The sequence below is a fragment of the Rhipicephalus microplus genome, chromosome 1, assembly GCF_043290135.1.
Source record: "Rhipicephalus microplus isolate Deutch F79 chromosome 1, USDA_Rmic, whole genome shotgun sequence".
Lineage (NCBI taxonomy): Eukaryota > Metazoa > Arthropoda > Arachnida > Ixodida > Ixodidae > Rhipicephalus > Rhipicephalus microplus.
In genome coordinates, this window is record NC_134700.1 from 198,515,001 (window position 1) to 198,530,556 (window position 15,556).

At 44.5% G+C, this 15,556-nt stretch overlaps 1 protein-coding gene across 1 annotated transcript in view; it reads left to right on the forward strand.

Annotated features, from left to right (window-relative positions):
• The window catches only part of LOC119167122 (uncharacterized), a 47,726-nt gene extending 32,422 nt beyond the window's left edge, over positions 1–15,304 (forward strand). The window contains exons 13-17 of the mRNA XM_075868011.1: positions 5,070–5,185; positions 6,590–6,822; positions 12,748–12,864; positions 14,857–14,985; positions 15,194–15,304. Of these exons, the coding sequence (XP_075724126.1) occupies positions 5,070–5,185; positions 6,590–6,822; positions 12,748–12,864; positions 14,857–14,985; positions 15,194–15,279 (681 nt within the window). The 3' untranslated portion in view covers positions 15,280–15,304. The remainder of the gene's footprint in view (positions 1–5,069; positions 5,186–6,589; positions 6,823–12,747; positions 12,865–14,856; positions 14,986–15,193) is intronic.
• The last annotated feature ends 252 nt before the right edge of the window (positions 15,305–15,556 follow it).

The following is a 15,556-nucleotide window of genomic DNA, read 5'->3' on the forward strand; positions in this document are numbered from 1 at the left end:
TAATTTAGTACAAGTTCAAGAACTGTAAACAGTACCTCGCCACTTACACTAGTTGATGAGTCAGATTTTACATATTCAGAAACCATAGCCGCTATTCCGTCATGGTGGGGTATGTTGGTGTACAGTGAGCAGACGTCCATGGTCACCAGAAAACTGCTGCCTGGGATGTCGAGACTTGAAGTTTCGCAGATGAAGTGGTTTGTGTCCTTTAGGTAATAGGGAAAATTTGGGGGGATGTTTTTTATTAAGGAATTGATGAATTCTGATATATTTTCTGTTGATGTGCTGTTACTGGATACTATCGGACGTCCCGGATTACCTGCCTTGTGTATTTTGGTGAGCAAATAGAATCGACCGGGAACAGAATGGGCCGGTAACATTGCTTTTAACATTTTGCCGGTAATTTTCTCGTCCCGGCGGAGATTGTTTAGAGTTACTTTTATATCCCTTTCAAATTCGGGAGTCGGGTCCGTTGGAAGTTCTTTGTAGAATTTTGTGTCTGATAGCTGTCGTTCCCCTTCTTTTAAGTAGTCCGACGTGTTTAGAATTACTATGCAGCCCCCTTTATCAGCCGGTTTGATAGTAATTCCAGTGTTTTTTCGTAGTTTATCGAGTGCCCTTCGTTCTGACTTTGATATGTTGTTTCGAAATGGCCGATTTTTTTCATACGCTATGATGATATCTTTTTGAACTGCTGATATATACATATCGAGGTGTTTGTCCCTCTGCTCACTCGGACACCATGATTTGTCACCACCAATCACTCTATTCTCGTCCGTACAGTCCCCGCGATCATGAAAGTATTCACGGAGGCGGAGATTACGCGCAAAGTTATCGAGGTCTTGGTACAGTTCAAATTCATTGAATCTACCGGATGATGGACAAAAGGTCAAGCCTCTCAACAAAAGTTGAAGCTGAGCGGGTGTGAGTGTTGTGTTTGACAGATTGAGGACATTTTTCTCATAAGTTTTCGGCTGCTCTTGGCTATCACGTGGCACGGGAGTGTCAGCGTCATATTCGAGAGTGAGGATGTTTTGATTAGGATCGCGCTGTAGTTTTGAGTTTCCATTTTTCTCCTCAAAGTTAGGTTGTGGTACGGGTGGTCCCTGGCGTTCTTGTACGGCCTCATTCCTATTTTCCTGTTGCACAGCAGTGGAGCTGCTGCAGTCCCGCTTGAATTTTCTATCTTTCACTACTGAAATTTCGCCTCTCTTCTTTAGTTCATATCGTTCCAGTTCTCTTGCCTCATGCTCTCCGAGATTAGATACCAATTTCTGCGTGGCCTCCGTGACACTGTATTCGGCGGCCTTACGATCACTATGGTCCGCAATGACCCGAGTCAGTTGCAAGGACGCTTCTAGTAATATTTTTTTCTACTTCCCCTTTTCTGCTTCACTTAGTGTAGACATTGAGGAGTTGCAGGCTAGGCGGAGGCCCTTAGGTGCAATTTCGTGAGATAGATATTTGGTTAGTTGTTCCGCGTGTTTTTCGTATTGCACCCGCTTTTCAATGATTTTCCTAATCGATAGAAATGAGTGGGACCATGCGTGTTTAAGACTGCCCGTACCTTTTGTTTCCCCGTGTCATTTGGAAGCCGCCGTTTTGGTCTTCGCCGCATTCGTCCGCCTGGTGTTGTAAGGCCTCGTTGGTGGGAGTGGCGACGTCGTCACTGCTGGGACCCTGGATCGTTCTTTGTGTCCCTCGGCTCCTGGTGGGACCCGCTGGCTCGCTGGTGGTAGTGGCGACATCGTCACTGTTGGTGCCCTGGATGGCTCTGTGTGTCGCTCGGCTCCTTGTTGTTGAGGGGGCTTGGCACTGGAGTTGTCCGTGCAAGCGATTGCCGCCGATCTCCATGCCGCCGACGTCCATCGCAGCTGCACCCTCGTGTGCTGTGCCAGCAGCGCGACTCCCTCGAAGCTTGCATGTAAGCCGTCAGCAGCCAGGAAGCGGCGCAGCGGGAGTGTTGAGAAACCATGTTCGACGTAATAGACGGCTGCTCCCAACAACCCGTAGTGGCAGAGACGGCGGGCCTCTCTGCTGAATCGCTGTACCTCCATATTAAACCGATTCATTGATCGCCAGTTCGAGTCCCGCCGTCGGCGATTGGTGCGCGAGGTAGTGGCAGACTAAGATGCAGTGTCTTGATGTTCGGGCGCATCTGCCTCATTCGCTTCAATGCCTCCCTCAACGAATCCAGTGATCTTGAAGAGCTCGTCTTCAGGATGTCCGTGGTGCCCACATGCAGAAACAACGTGTCCACCCGGTAAGGTAGGTACTCAAGTAGCGCCGGAATGTCCGAAAACATAGCACCACCATAGGAGATGAAGCACGGCGTCGATGAGTCGTTCGGGCTGAAGTGCGTGTGGACGTACCGCATGATTGAGTCCCCGATGACGGCACACTTCGTAGGGTAATTTGGATATCTCCGCGACAAACGCTCCGTTGATGATGTACTGGCAGCCATGGTTCAGGTCAGTGGGAGTAATAATTCAATGGGCCAGTTAGTCTTCGTGAAGGTATGAGATATGGCAGAACGGGAGCGTTGTCAACAAGGATAAATATATTTATTTCCCAACAGTTTCGGGAGGGGTGCTCCCTTCATCAGGGGATGAGTTATACTGACATGAGCTTCCAAACTTCGTATATATATATATATATATATATATATATATATATATATATATATATATATATATATATATATATATATATATATATATATATATATATATATATATATATATATATATATATATATATATATATATATATATACATATATATATATATATATATATATATATATATATATATATATATATATATATATATATATATATATATATATATATATATATATATATATATATATATATATATATATAGGAACCATTCAAAAGGCACAACTAAAACAATGCCGTTTTGTGACGATTGAAACATTACGTTGCGTCATTCTGGGAGGAAGCGTGTGGTTAATTTCCACACAAATAACCTTGCAAAACTTCACTGGAAGAAAGTTAACGACGCGTGTGGGATTTGCGACAAACCGACAGTTCGTTTTTATATATGCACGTACGTGCTCTTGCGTGAATATTGACGTCTTTTCTTTTTAAACCATCGTTGTAAAGCATTTCTATTAAACCACGTTGCGCAATGTTCAATCAGAAATGCTTCACTCTAAACCGTGGGACTCAAATGTTTTATAATAAAGCTTGAGACCTACTCATTAACTCTACGCACCCTAAATCGGCTAGTGGCTGTGCTCTTGTTGGAAATCATTTTTCTTCCTTTTGCCATCACGCGCTGCACGTTCAATTCAAGCTTCGAAAGAAATACAGCGGTTGTGTGCCCCTGTCATGTCATCCAATTTTATCGCTAAGGCGATTGTGCGGATTAGCGAAAAGGGAACATGCGGCTTTCACCGTGGCTTTGTCATGTCATTGGCCATGTCGTGAGATCCACCGAGTGCACTTAGTGTAATCCCGAAAGGTCGCAAGCAACATCGGCGTTCTAATGAGTACAACAATGGTCGATTTTCAGTGACTCAAGGGCTGCCCTCTCATCTGTGCTCTCAGCACTGCGTTGCGGGCCGTACGAATAGCTTGTTTTCGAAATTCGATGCCTTCTCCACACTTCACATGAGAAAGGGCATCACGTGACGTTTCAGTGGCTGCCAAGTCACTTCGGCGTCATAGGGAACGAACATGCCGATACTGCCGCGCGGGCAGCCCTTGAAGGAACACGAGAAGAAGCCATACCACTTTCGCGAACCGATGCTGCCAGTAATCTTCGACGACTTGCGCGTGAAATCACGTTTTCACTATGGTGCCCACCAAGCAACGAATCGAATCGTCAACACCACCTGTCCTCTTTGATGGCTCTCCGCATGCCCACTGGGCTCGATCGAAGAGAAGCCACACTTTTTCATCGCTTATGGGTAGGAGTGAAATTTACAAAATGTTATTCCTTTGTCATAGGAATGGCCGATAACGCTCTCTGCGATGCCTGTCATTGCGAACAGACGGTACACCCCATCCCGTGCGACTGTCCGTTGTATGACATCCAGAGACAGTCACTGGCGTCCGTTTTCGCGCGCATCGACAACAGCTGAATGTCTGTGGACACTATTCTGTCAAGTGCCCGAAAAAAGACATTGCAACAGAAGGCGACGAAAGCTCTGTTGAAATTCCTACGCGACACGGACTTGAACAAGTGGCTTTAACAGCAATGTCACACGCCGCGAAAAACAAGACTGGACTGAGACCGAGTGTGCGCGCGTGTGCTGCCGAATGTGCTGTGTTTATCTCTCTTCCTTCTCTGCTCTCTATCTTTTATCTCCCCCATCCCCCTCCCATGCGCAGAGTAGCAAACCGGCTGCCTATAGACTGGTTAAACTCCCTGCCGTTCTTTTCCTTCCTTCCTTCCTTCCTTTCTTCCTTCCTTCCTTCCTTCCTTCCTTCCTTCCTTCCTTCCTTCCTTCCTTCCTTCCTTCCTTCCTTCCTTCCTTCCTTCCTTCCTTCCTTCCTAATGAGTACAAAAAAGATTTGAATTCTAAATAAGCGTAATGAATTGTAGTGCGTTTTTTACCAAATCAAGGTCATCTTTCAGCATAAATGCTGCAGTAATTATATAAAAATAGTTTGGTCTTCTTTAAATACTTTTTCTGACACGATAAAAAAAAATAGTCGCCTGAAACAAGCCCTTCATGCAAGGCCATACAAATAGAGTTTTGTACTCCATGGCCAGAAAAGTGGGGACGGATTTTGCATACGTGTTCGCTATTAGCGAACTAGAACCCTGCAGGAAGTTGAAACAAACTACGCTAGTGCAAGAGAATGAGAATAGAGTGACAACTCGTCAATTCGTAGGTTCATCACTAATATTTAAGAACAATGCAACGTTAAATATTGTTACCATCACAACTATGAAGCCACCATGTGTGTTCGGCAACGTGACAATGACCAATAATAACGTGATTTCGGATCTTATAGCCATTGAGAATCTGAGCCGTAGTGTTCCAATGAAGGAAAGGAAGAAAACACGCTTGATAATCGATACGCCTTGCACAGGCATTTGGAGCCGTTGAAGCCATATCTGACCGCATCTGTATCCACAGCCAGGGAAAGGTGCAAGTGAACATCTCTGCCCAGGACATCCTGACGTGTTGCCCCAGTTGCGGTCGTGGGTGAGTTCAACGAGTTCTGAGTTCGTAGACGAGTTGCTCAGCAGGTCTTGCAGAACGATGCAGCATTACAGTAGTTATGGAAAGTCGTAGTAAATCTGCGAATCGAACCAAACCCAAGTAAATACAACTGGTGAGTTTCGCTAAGGCAAAAAATGTGCGGAAGGCACAAGAAATTGCCAGTTTAAGTGACAGTTTATCCCGTAATTGTTCGTTGAAGATTGCTGTTGGCCTAGGAGGTAACTGTGTTGCAGGTATATGGTGCAGGTGATGGAACGAGAGGAGGGCACGTGTTAACTGGCTCACGATGAAACAAGGTGCAGATACGAACATGACAACAAAAAAATCAGGCCAACACAAACGCTGACTATCAACTGTTAAGATACACTGTGGTGTAAAAGGAAGCAGGCACAAAAACATATCTGCGTGTGCCTAGATAAATCATTGCAACTGCTTGCTTTTCACCGCGGACATTTGTAGGCTCAGATAGAAAATATTTATTGCATATAGCAAGTAATGCAGCTCCGCGCAGGGAGGGCATTGGGGAAGAAACTTTTCATATCAGCTCATAAATGAACCAATTAGGAGAAATAAAGAGGCCATGTTACAGTGCATATGGTATATGCGGGGTTCCCGGTGAAAGGAGACGTGCTCTTTCTTGGCGTCGAGTACCATCCGCAAGGACTGCGTACATCCGACTGTGTGTCCTTCGCGATTAGCTCCGGCAGTACGGGCCTCGATTTTTCTCTCTTTCTTTTTTACATCGCTTCAGGGCGTAGCATTGTGGGCAAACACCCGACTTCACAGGCCGTGGTCGGTGGAGATACGATAAGTTCATGTTACATTGACACGTGCCGCTTTATCAGCTCTCTCTCTCTCATCGAGTATTCCTTCGGATATCAGCTATACAGCCTTTTGTTTCCGGCTTCGACGGTTTTCGTACCACCCAGGCGCGCTATTTTTAGCAGACGCATTCGCATAAGCTGTGACCCCATACTACAGCCCTTAACAATGTTATCAAATTGTGACAGCAGCAAGTGCATTTTTGTTCCAGGTGAAAATGCTTGAGGCCCGTGCACTCAGATTTGGCTGCCCGTCAAAGAACATGAGGTGGTCGAAATTTCCGAAGCCCTCCACTACGACGTCTCTCATAATCATGCCATTATTTTGGGATGTTAAATCTAGGAGTATACTAATATTTCTGGCAATTTTTGGAGAAGCGTTGGGGCCCTTAGCAGAAACTTTGTCATGCTACAGTTGCATACATCCAGTTCATTCTTCATTCACCAATTTTATTCATTCCAATGCCGCACTTGCGACGTCACAACGCGGACCAGGCTTCAGAACCTTCTTTTAATGGCGCGTGGAATACTTTCTTACCGATTGAATCTCTGCGCTGTTTTACAGCTGCCTAGGAGGTTTTCCTTCATCGGCATGGCAGTTCTACAGGGACCGGGGTATCGTCACAGGAGGCCTGCACGACACCGATGATGGGTGCTTGCCGTACCACTTCCCGCCTTGTGAGCATCACACCGTCGGACCGCTGCCCAACTGCAGCGAAGACATCTCACCGACGCCTCGCTGTGTGCACGCCTGCCGCGAGGGATACGATACGGACTACAGCAATGACAAGTACAAGGGTATTATAGCGCTTATTTCCTTTACTTCCCGTAAGCAGGGCTTATGAATGGCGTAATGCTCGTAAAAGTAAATTGGTACAGAGAAGAAGCTGGCTCATAGGAAGATGGTACGACTAAGATAAACTGGACTAATTACTTGTTTATGCCCTGTATTTTAGCGTCTTTGTGTTCTTGTATAATTTGACGGTGCAGTCACAAAATATTGCCGCTTTGTTGTCCTATAGCTGTCTTAGGAACGTAAAGAGTGAAATAAATTCAAAAAGGAGAGAGTGGGAGAGAAAGAGAGGGAACTGGATATATATTGTGGTATGACGCATAGTGGCTTATGGACGCAATGTTTCGAGCATCGTACTGTACAGAATATAGGTAAGTAAATTTGTTGCAGCAAGGCATAAACGCAGAAAAACGGATCGAGAAAAAGGATGAAGATATTCGTGTGCTCCTTTTTGTACCACTACTCCGCAAGACCAGTTGGTGTTGGCTGCAGTGTTGTAATGGTTACGATACACGGCTGCTTACCCGAAGGTCACAGGTTCGATCCCTGCCATGGTGCCATCATTTTGATGGAGACAAAATTCTAAGGGCCTGTGAACTCTGTAATGTCAGTGCACGTTAAATACCGCCATACTGTGTAAACTTCCGGAACATTCCAATGCAGCATGCTTCATAGTGGTATCGTAGTTTTGGCGTGTAAAACAAAAAAAAATGTAAATAAGACTAACTGTGTGCAATGAAGCAGTGTTGGGAAATTCAGAAATTCCGTAAAACGCCTATCACGCTCTGGAGAGATTGCGTAATTTATAAAGTGTCTGTGATTGCTAATTAGCACAACCTACAGGAAGGGACGGAAGAGAGAACAGACAGGGCTGAACTTTTTACCATTTATTTTTTGAAAGCGTTTGCTTTCTGTGTGGTTCCACTCTGTTGCAATAGCGATGCGCGGAACACAGTGCTACCTCAAGAATTAATCCGGTGGACAAGCCTAAGTACACCTTTATGAGTGAGCGAGACGGAGGGGGTACTGACAATATTTCTAAAGAAGTAATTAATCTAATTCCCTGCGATGGTTTTGCGTGTGGTGTGACCGCTGCATTTTACGACATTACCACAATCAGGATATTTCAGTAATGGGAAAAGAACCACCCTTGCCTTGACCGATCAGTCTCGTACAGATGTTCCCGTAACCTCTCATTTAAACAATCACCCACTTGTCCAACGTCATATTTTTCTATGACAAAATCAGCTGGTAAACTACATTAAAAGCACAATCTGTAAATTGATTTTCTTGGGTGGTGGAACACCCACGATTTGGTGCGGACGCTGGAACATAACTTTTGCAGAAACTGCTCAATATTTGTGAGGCCGAGAAAAGCGCGGTCACAATCACTTGCTGCGCTACTGTGTTGACATTATGCGCTATCTTGTGCATATATGAAAGTACCTCATAATATTGTGTTTCTGTGCCAGGCTGGACCACGTTAATATTCTCACTTTACTAATGATCACGCAACACTCATTGGGTGGTAGAAACTTGTAGGGGCATGGTCAATGTGACCGGCAGAGCTTGAGGCATGAAACGTCGGACTCCATTCTTACTGTTGTTGATGGGCCCCACCGTGGTGATCTAGCAGCTGAGCTACTCGGCTCTTCAGCCGCAGGTAGCGGGATCGAATCCGGGCTGTGGCGGCTGCATTTTCGAGGAAGGCAAAAATGCTGTAGGCCCGTGTGCTCAGATTTGGGTGCACGTTGAAAAACACCAGGTGGTCGAAATTTCCCGAGCTTTCCACTGTGGCATCTGTTATAATCAAATGGTGGTTTTGGGATGTCTAAGCCTACATATAAATCAGTTACTGCTGTTGATGGTCCACGAGTAACTTTCGGCTTCATTTTGATCATAGTGAGATTCTATTTTAATCTGACGCCGTTATTGAGGACCTGTTGCCCCTATCTTACATATCTATATTAGTTTGGTTACACGAAAGAAAAGTCGATAAATTTGATCGTACACATAAGACATTGAGGCATTTTTTAAGGAAGTCAGGTTTGCGATAGAATTGTAAGAAAATGAAATTGCAACGAGATGAATGTCTGAGTTAAAAAAGTGTTCGCCATATGGCGCCTGAAACTGGCTTGTGATCCCTCAAACAGCATTACATATTTTCAGCCTATTGACTGTCCATGTGCCAAGTTGTCTTGAAAATCGATAGAACGCCCGCTTCAGAACTGAGTTGACCTGTTTGTGATTGTACGTAATTCGCATTTATTTATCAGGTTTTTGACGTAGTGTATATGAGTATCGCATCAGGTGGTGGTCGCTGCTCTCTAACGAAAAAGTGATAATACTGTCCAAGTACGACGCGCGGTTTTGTTTGATAACAACGATCATCGCTCCCGTAGTACCATACATTTTCACGCGCACACGCTCGTGCGGGCAGTAACATAACTTCGATCGATAAGTAAACGACGGAAAAAGAAAGAAACATTTGACGGCTTCTTCACGTTGTCTCTGGTACCACGGAGAAGACTACTTTAAACGCGTTCGTTTTTAAATTGACGAGGCTCGCATGTGTCGTGCTATGATCGGTCGCATGAACAGAAAATGATGGCATGATAGGTGGAATGAGAAAAAAAACACAAAATCTTATTACACTTTTAATGGCTTGGAAGGTCCCGATATTTTTTTTCTTCTGGACTTCCGACTGTGCAGTTATATGTCTATCTTGTACTTTCTTTCAAATACATTAATTTCTATTTCAACAAGCACGAGCTCATTGTTTTTAGTTAAGCATACGAGGTGCCACTCTACTACGCTCGAGGGCGTGGGTTCGATTACCTGTCACGGGGGCTGTATGTCGATGGTAGGCGAAGTACAGAAACACGCGTGCATTTGCTTTCATAGGTGCATGTCAGAAACAAAAATCACAGGAGGTTGAAGTTTATGTAGAGTCTAGCACAGCTCAATGCCTATTAGCCATACGGTAGTATTGACACGTGATATTTCACAGATTTGTTCACATAGTTGTGAAATAATGAATTATGTTAGAGTCTAAAAATTCTATGAACTGTGATGTTATTCCGCTTATATATTTTTTGAATGTGTCTCGCTTGTTGGTTTAATGAAATGAGCACAAAAAGTGGACTTTTGTTGACAAAAAGAAGAAACTTGGTTCATGGAAGTGCGAAACAGTCTTCGCCACTCGATTCTTAAACGTCGCAGAGGTGCAATTTGAATGGGTTGTTTGAGTAATTACTGTAATGCCCCCCCCCCCCCCTATTCGTAAGAGCGGAGCGACGTGCTTGAAAAGAGGTGATTATTTTTAAGTGGCGAAGCTCCTAAAGACGCGGATTCGTCCATATCTTGTATGTATGCACGTGACCGCTTGTACTTCCACCTTTGCTAACTGCCCACTACTTCGTCCTTGCAAAGATCCCTCTACGCCCCATCAGCAATCCACCACTTCACCGATCATAAAGCAAATACTGTTGAGAAGAAGCCAATATGAAATGCAAGATGGTCGCGTACTTGTATCCAGGTGCGCGTTAAAGAACCATAGATTGCCCCACTATGGTCATCCCTTGTTTGTACGTGACCGCCTATAGTTCCACCTTTGCAAACTGCCCACTACTTCGTCCTTTCAAACATTTCACTACGCCCCATCCACCACTCACTGATCCACCACATCACCGACTATAAAGCCGTTATAACGAAGAGGGAACGGAAGTGACGTATAGCTACCACTTACGAATAAATAAAATTTCTCGTGTGAATACATTCAGTGTTCGTCACGTCTTTGATGATGTAGTGGGCGATATCCGCGGATGGTTCATGGTTTAGCGATGAAACCGTCCAGCGCTTCGCCCCGCTCATCATCATTCACTCCGTGCATATACTGAGATTTCTTCAATTACTCGTCTTTCTGTGACATGACATCTTTTATCATAGCTGAAATGAGTTATAATATAAATATTTCGAGGTGAACCTAGATCAGGGAAAGGAAGCCCACAACACGAGTGAAATAGAGTTGGAGTTTATTGACCAGTGGTAGCAACTCGTGCACGAAGAAAAAAATATGCAGCTCGTATTAACAAGAATGACTTACCCTGAAATTTCCGTAAGATAAATTTTCAACCAACCGCGATGTGCGATGTGTCGTTAAAGAAGCCGTTTGACCGATTTGCAAATGCACTTATGAAAAATAAGTTTTGTGAATCGGGCCTCAGATCCATCGTCCTGCAGAAATCAATGCTACTTTCACCCTTCCACGACCAACTGTAATGCATATAATCGTTCGTTGTTTTGGCGCTGGGATTAACTCCCTTATTCAGAAACGTCCCTTGACTTGAACTTCACTTGCCACCGCTTTGAATGCAGCGCACTTTCAACGTGTTTTTGCGTTTTGGCTGCCGTGGCACCATCAAGAGCAGCACGCCTGAAACCCGTGTGGGCTGCACTGAAGGTGGTGGCAAGTCAAGTTCAAATCAAATAGCGTTTCTGATTACGGGGGTAAGAATGCCTGATAATATAGATTCTATACGATGGTCGCAGCGTGTCGCAAAGCGCCAGGTTTCACGGTTCCAAAAGCCTTGTGTTGTCATGCAGTCTATCTGAGCACCAACAGTCATGTTCCACCAATAGCATGCAGCGAAATAGAAAGAGGAGTTTTGTGAGATCGCTGGAGCGTCCTGGGTTGGGTGCTGGTTTATGACCACGAATTGTATTCTTTGAAAGTCATTACGTGAACCTTTAGTATCAGCATGCTGCCTGGTTAACGATCGACAGCGGTCTTTACGGTTAGTTCTCTTACGCCGGCTCTCGAGCTTCATCCGAATAGAGCGTGCTGAAATAGACTCTAGTTTGTGCACTTTTACATAATACCCCTCCGGGGCGCCACCTACGCCGCAGCCGCACAACACGCTTTCCTGAACAGATGTAGCTGGTGCCGGAAGTCGACTGTTTCCGATTTCGAAAGTCACTCGTTGCTACGCGACGTGACGCATGCGAAGCGCCGTTGGCAATTATAAATCCGAGCTTATTCCATTCTTACGTGACCTAACGGGGACTGATTCACACGTGTGCACGTGTCCTCGCCGCTTTTCTGAGTTAAGTCGTCGCCAGGTGACGTGGCGTACGCGCCGATGCTTTCCAAGCAGTGCTTGGTATGATAGAATTTAAGCGCAGATATATGCGGCTTAATGAGCACCAGGGCACGTGTTTATTGATTTGTCGGATCTCGGTTGACGCGTCACCACCTAACGCATGTCTGTTTTTATTGATAAGTAGAGAAATGGAGATTCAAAATATTTTACTACTACCTATCGTAATGCGCCTGGTACAATACAAACACCTACATTTAGTAATAATCAATTTCTACCTGTGTAGCATGTGCAGTGTTCAGGACAACAAAAACGGGTGGACTGAAAGTATATGTAAGGCCCGAGAAGCGAGAGAAAGAACGTAAAATGATCGATGCTAAGTTAGCTCTTGGAGAACAATTGTTGCTCTAGATGGAAAGCAGAAGCAGTTGATCACACTCAACCCAATGATTGATTGATTGATTGATTGATTGATTGATTGATTGATTGATTGATTAAACTTAGCGCTTGAATTAAAAAACCAGACCACATTTTTGGCACCGCAGTGGAGTGTTATTAAGTTGAGGTGATGGTTCTCGTGCTTGCGGCACGATAGTAAGAGCACACTGCTTTCGTAGATCTTCCATTTTCATTTTTCCTGGGAACGAACTAAATATTTGTCACCCCGTGTGATTTGAGGACCCGCCGACTTTTTCCTTTAAACTGCTTCGTAGTGGGCTACAGCAGCTGTGACGGCTTTTCGTTGGGAAGTTATACTTACATTCTTAGCGTCTTTTCTTAGCGTCTATACTTTTGTTAGCGTCTATTCTTAGCGTCTTTTTTTCATTGCAGGTGAGAAGGTGTACTCAATAGAGGCAGACGAGACGCAAATCAAGACCGAGATATTCAAGAACGGTCCTGTAGAAGCAGACTTCGATGTCTATTCCGACTTCTTCTCTTACAGGAGTGGTAAGAGGCAATTTTGATAGATCGATGAAAAACAGGGGATGGATTGTTTCTCACTCTCGCTTGTCTTTACAATTTGCGCTGATCTAAGCAAATATTGCTGACGTACACACACGCTGTAAATAAGTTAATATTTGCTTTCATATCCACATAACCTGTAAATTTAAACTGTCAGATCCGTGCATTGATGGAGCCTGTTTTTTCCTGATGTTGTTGCGGTGGAAGTTCTCTCATTTTCTACTGTACGGAGCTAGAAGATCTTGCGTGTCGCATATGTTCTCGTTAACTCTTTGCCATTTGTGCTCGAGACAATCGAGGCTGTTGAAAAAGAGGAGGGGTGGAGTGAGTTAGTGAGAAGTAGGTTGGGGGCATTGAAGGACTTATTGCACGCAGAGTAGAATTGTGTTTCCTGCTTTTCTTTCTCCACAGATAATTGCTCATACTTTTACAGAATAACGATAGGTCCCAAAAGAACGGAAACGTATATTGAGTCACTTGTGGGCTCACGCTTATAGTCTCCGCTGGCTCGTTATTCAATCATCAATGCATACCGAGGTAATGCTGATAGAAACAGTTCGATCAGTCTAATTGAGCGATATAGAGTTATCTAAATCTATAAAGCATTCCTGTACTAATAGAAGCACTGCGCAGCTGCACGTGTTCCGATGACAATGCAAACGTATGGTAAGGATATTTAGAAAACGCAAAGAACACGCTAGCATGCTTGGGAAGTAAAGACAGCGCAAAAATAGACAAGGACACAGGAAGCGCGGTGTCGTCTCTTCCTGTGTCATTGTCTATATTTTTGCGCTGTTATTACTTACCAAGTATGAGCCACCAACTAGCCCAACTTTCGCTATTATCACACTAGCATGATTGAGATCCAAGGTCTAGGCTCCAAAATAGAGCAGTGCTGCAAAACTGGTAAACCCAAGACAGCCCGTAAAATGGGCATTCAGAAAATCCAGGTTCTTCTAAAGCAGTCGCGAGGCCGTTGTAGAGCTGGAACGAGATTAGTAATTAATATGCGATGGACCTCAGAGCTCTAACCACTTTTGTAGATTGAATACCATCGGTAAGAAAAAAATGGGGAGAGGGGGTATATACAAAGGGGAGGGCACGCGTGATACAGGAAAGAGACAAATACTACGACAAAATCGAAACTACCTCTACAAAAGTAAACCTACCTATAAAAGCTTCCATATAGATGGAAAGAAAGATGATAAATAGGGTAAGGCGAAACTAAAACAACAAATTCCCATCTAGGGACTACAACCGAAACCCCTTCTCATATATAATCAGTTGCAAGGTGTCTGGTAAATATTTTTGATGCACCTCAAGAGAGGCTAATTCAATACTAAAACACGAAAAGATTGGGGGTGTTGAAAGTAACAACTGACGCAAGACTAAGATGGCGTAACGTGTTAACTCTCAGAGATCTTGATAGCGCCACTCTACAAACAAACGGACACAGTCACACCGTATGGGGTAGTGAGGGCCAGGTCAATGAGTAACCTTTTTTTCATAAAGGTGAGTTCGCAAGTAGTCCCTAACAAATAACTGAAGTAAAATAAAAAAGAAACATTAGAAAGATAATGAAACATACCCCGACAACATAACGCCAAGATGTACCGCGAAGTCGGGGTCGTCGACGTTAGACTCACCACGGGGTCCATGAGACCGAGCCGTGCAATCGCGCCCGAATCGTACCCGAGAATCGTACCCAAGACATTGTACCCGAGAGCCAGCCGTTGCCGATGACGCCAAGCCTCAGAAGAGCTCCCGAGTGATCATTCCTATGCCCGCACGTAACCTTACTCTAGTGAGGCAGCGCCACCGCGCTAGCACAGGGTCAACTCTCGCTACCCGGTGTTTAAGCCAACTACGATGCGCGGGCGCCATAAGGTGGAAACGACATTATAGGGGTATGAGCACCAACACTACTTGATGAGGTGTGGATAGTAAGTAAATAAACGTTACTAATCTGTCTTGTAGGTGTTTATCAGAGACTCAGCAGCGAGTATCTGAGCGGACATGCAGTCAAAATCATAGGCTGGGGCACAGAAAATGGCGTACCCTACTGGCTCGCAGCAAACTCATGGAATCCCAACTGGGGCGACAAAGGTAAGCTCAAAGCAAATAAGTTGATTGAAATATTCATGGGTTGATCGAGTGAGTGAGTGGGCGAGTGAGTGAGTGAGTGAGTGATTGATTGAGTGATTGATTGAGTGATTGATTGAGTGAGTGAGTGATTCAGTGAGTGAGTGATTGAGTGAGTGCCACTTGTCTGCGATGGTTTCTGCCACTAATGTTCTTCTATTTATTTCCACAGGATACTTCAAAATTCTTCGTGGGACCAATGAATGCGGCATAGAGAACGACATCAATGCTGGAATCCCCAAGCTAGACTTCGAATGACTGATAAATTTTAAACAGAAAGTGATTGTTTTGTTGCCATTGTTTCTTGATCCTCGTCCTCTCCTTAGAGGGTCCTGACAGGCGTGATTCATGAAAAAAGAGTTAACGCATAGTTTGAGAAGTCTTATCAAAAAGAGGAACACGTACTATCTCTATTTATTATTTCTTTAGATTGCAGCGCTTGTTCCAGCTACTAGCGCTCTCCACACCATCACCGCCTATTAAGTTGTCTCATAAAGAAAAGTAAAGAAATTGCGTCCTTGTGTAGCGTAGCGAC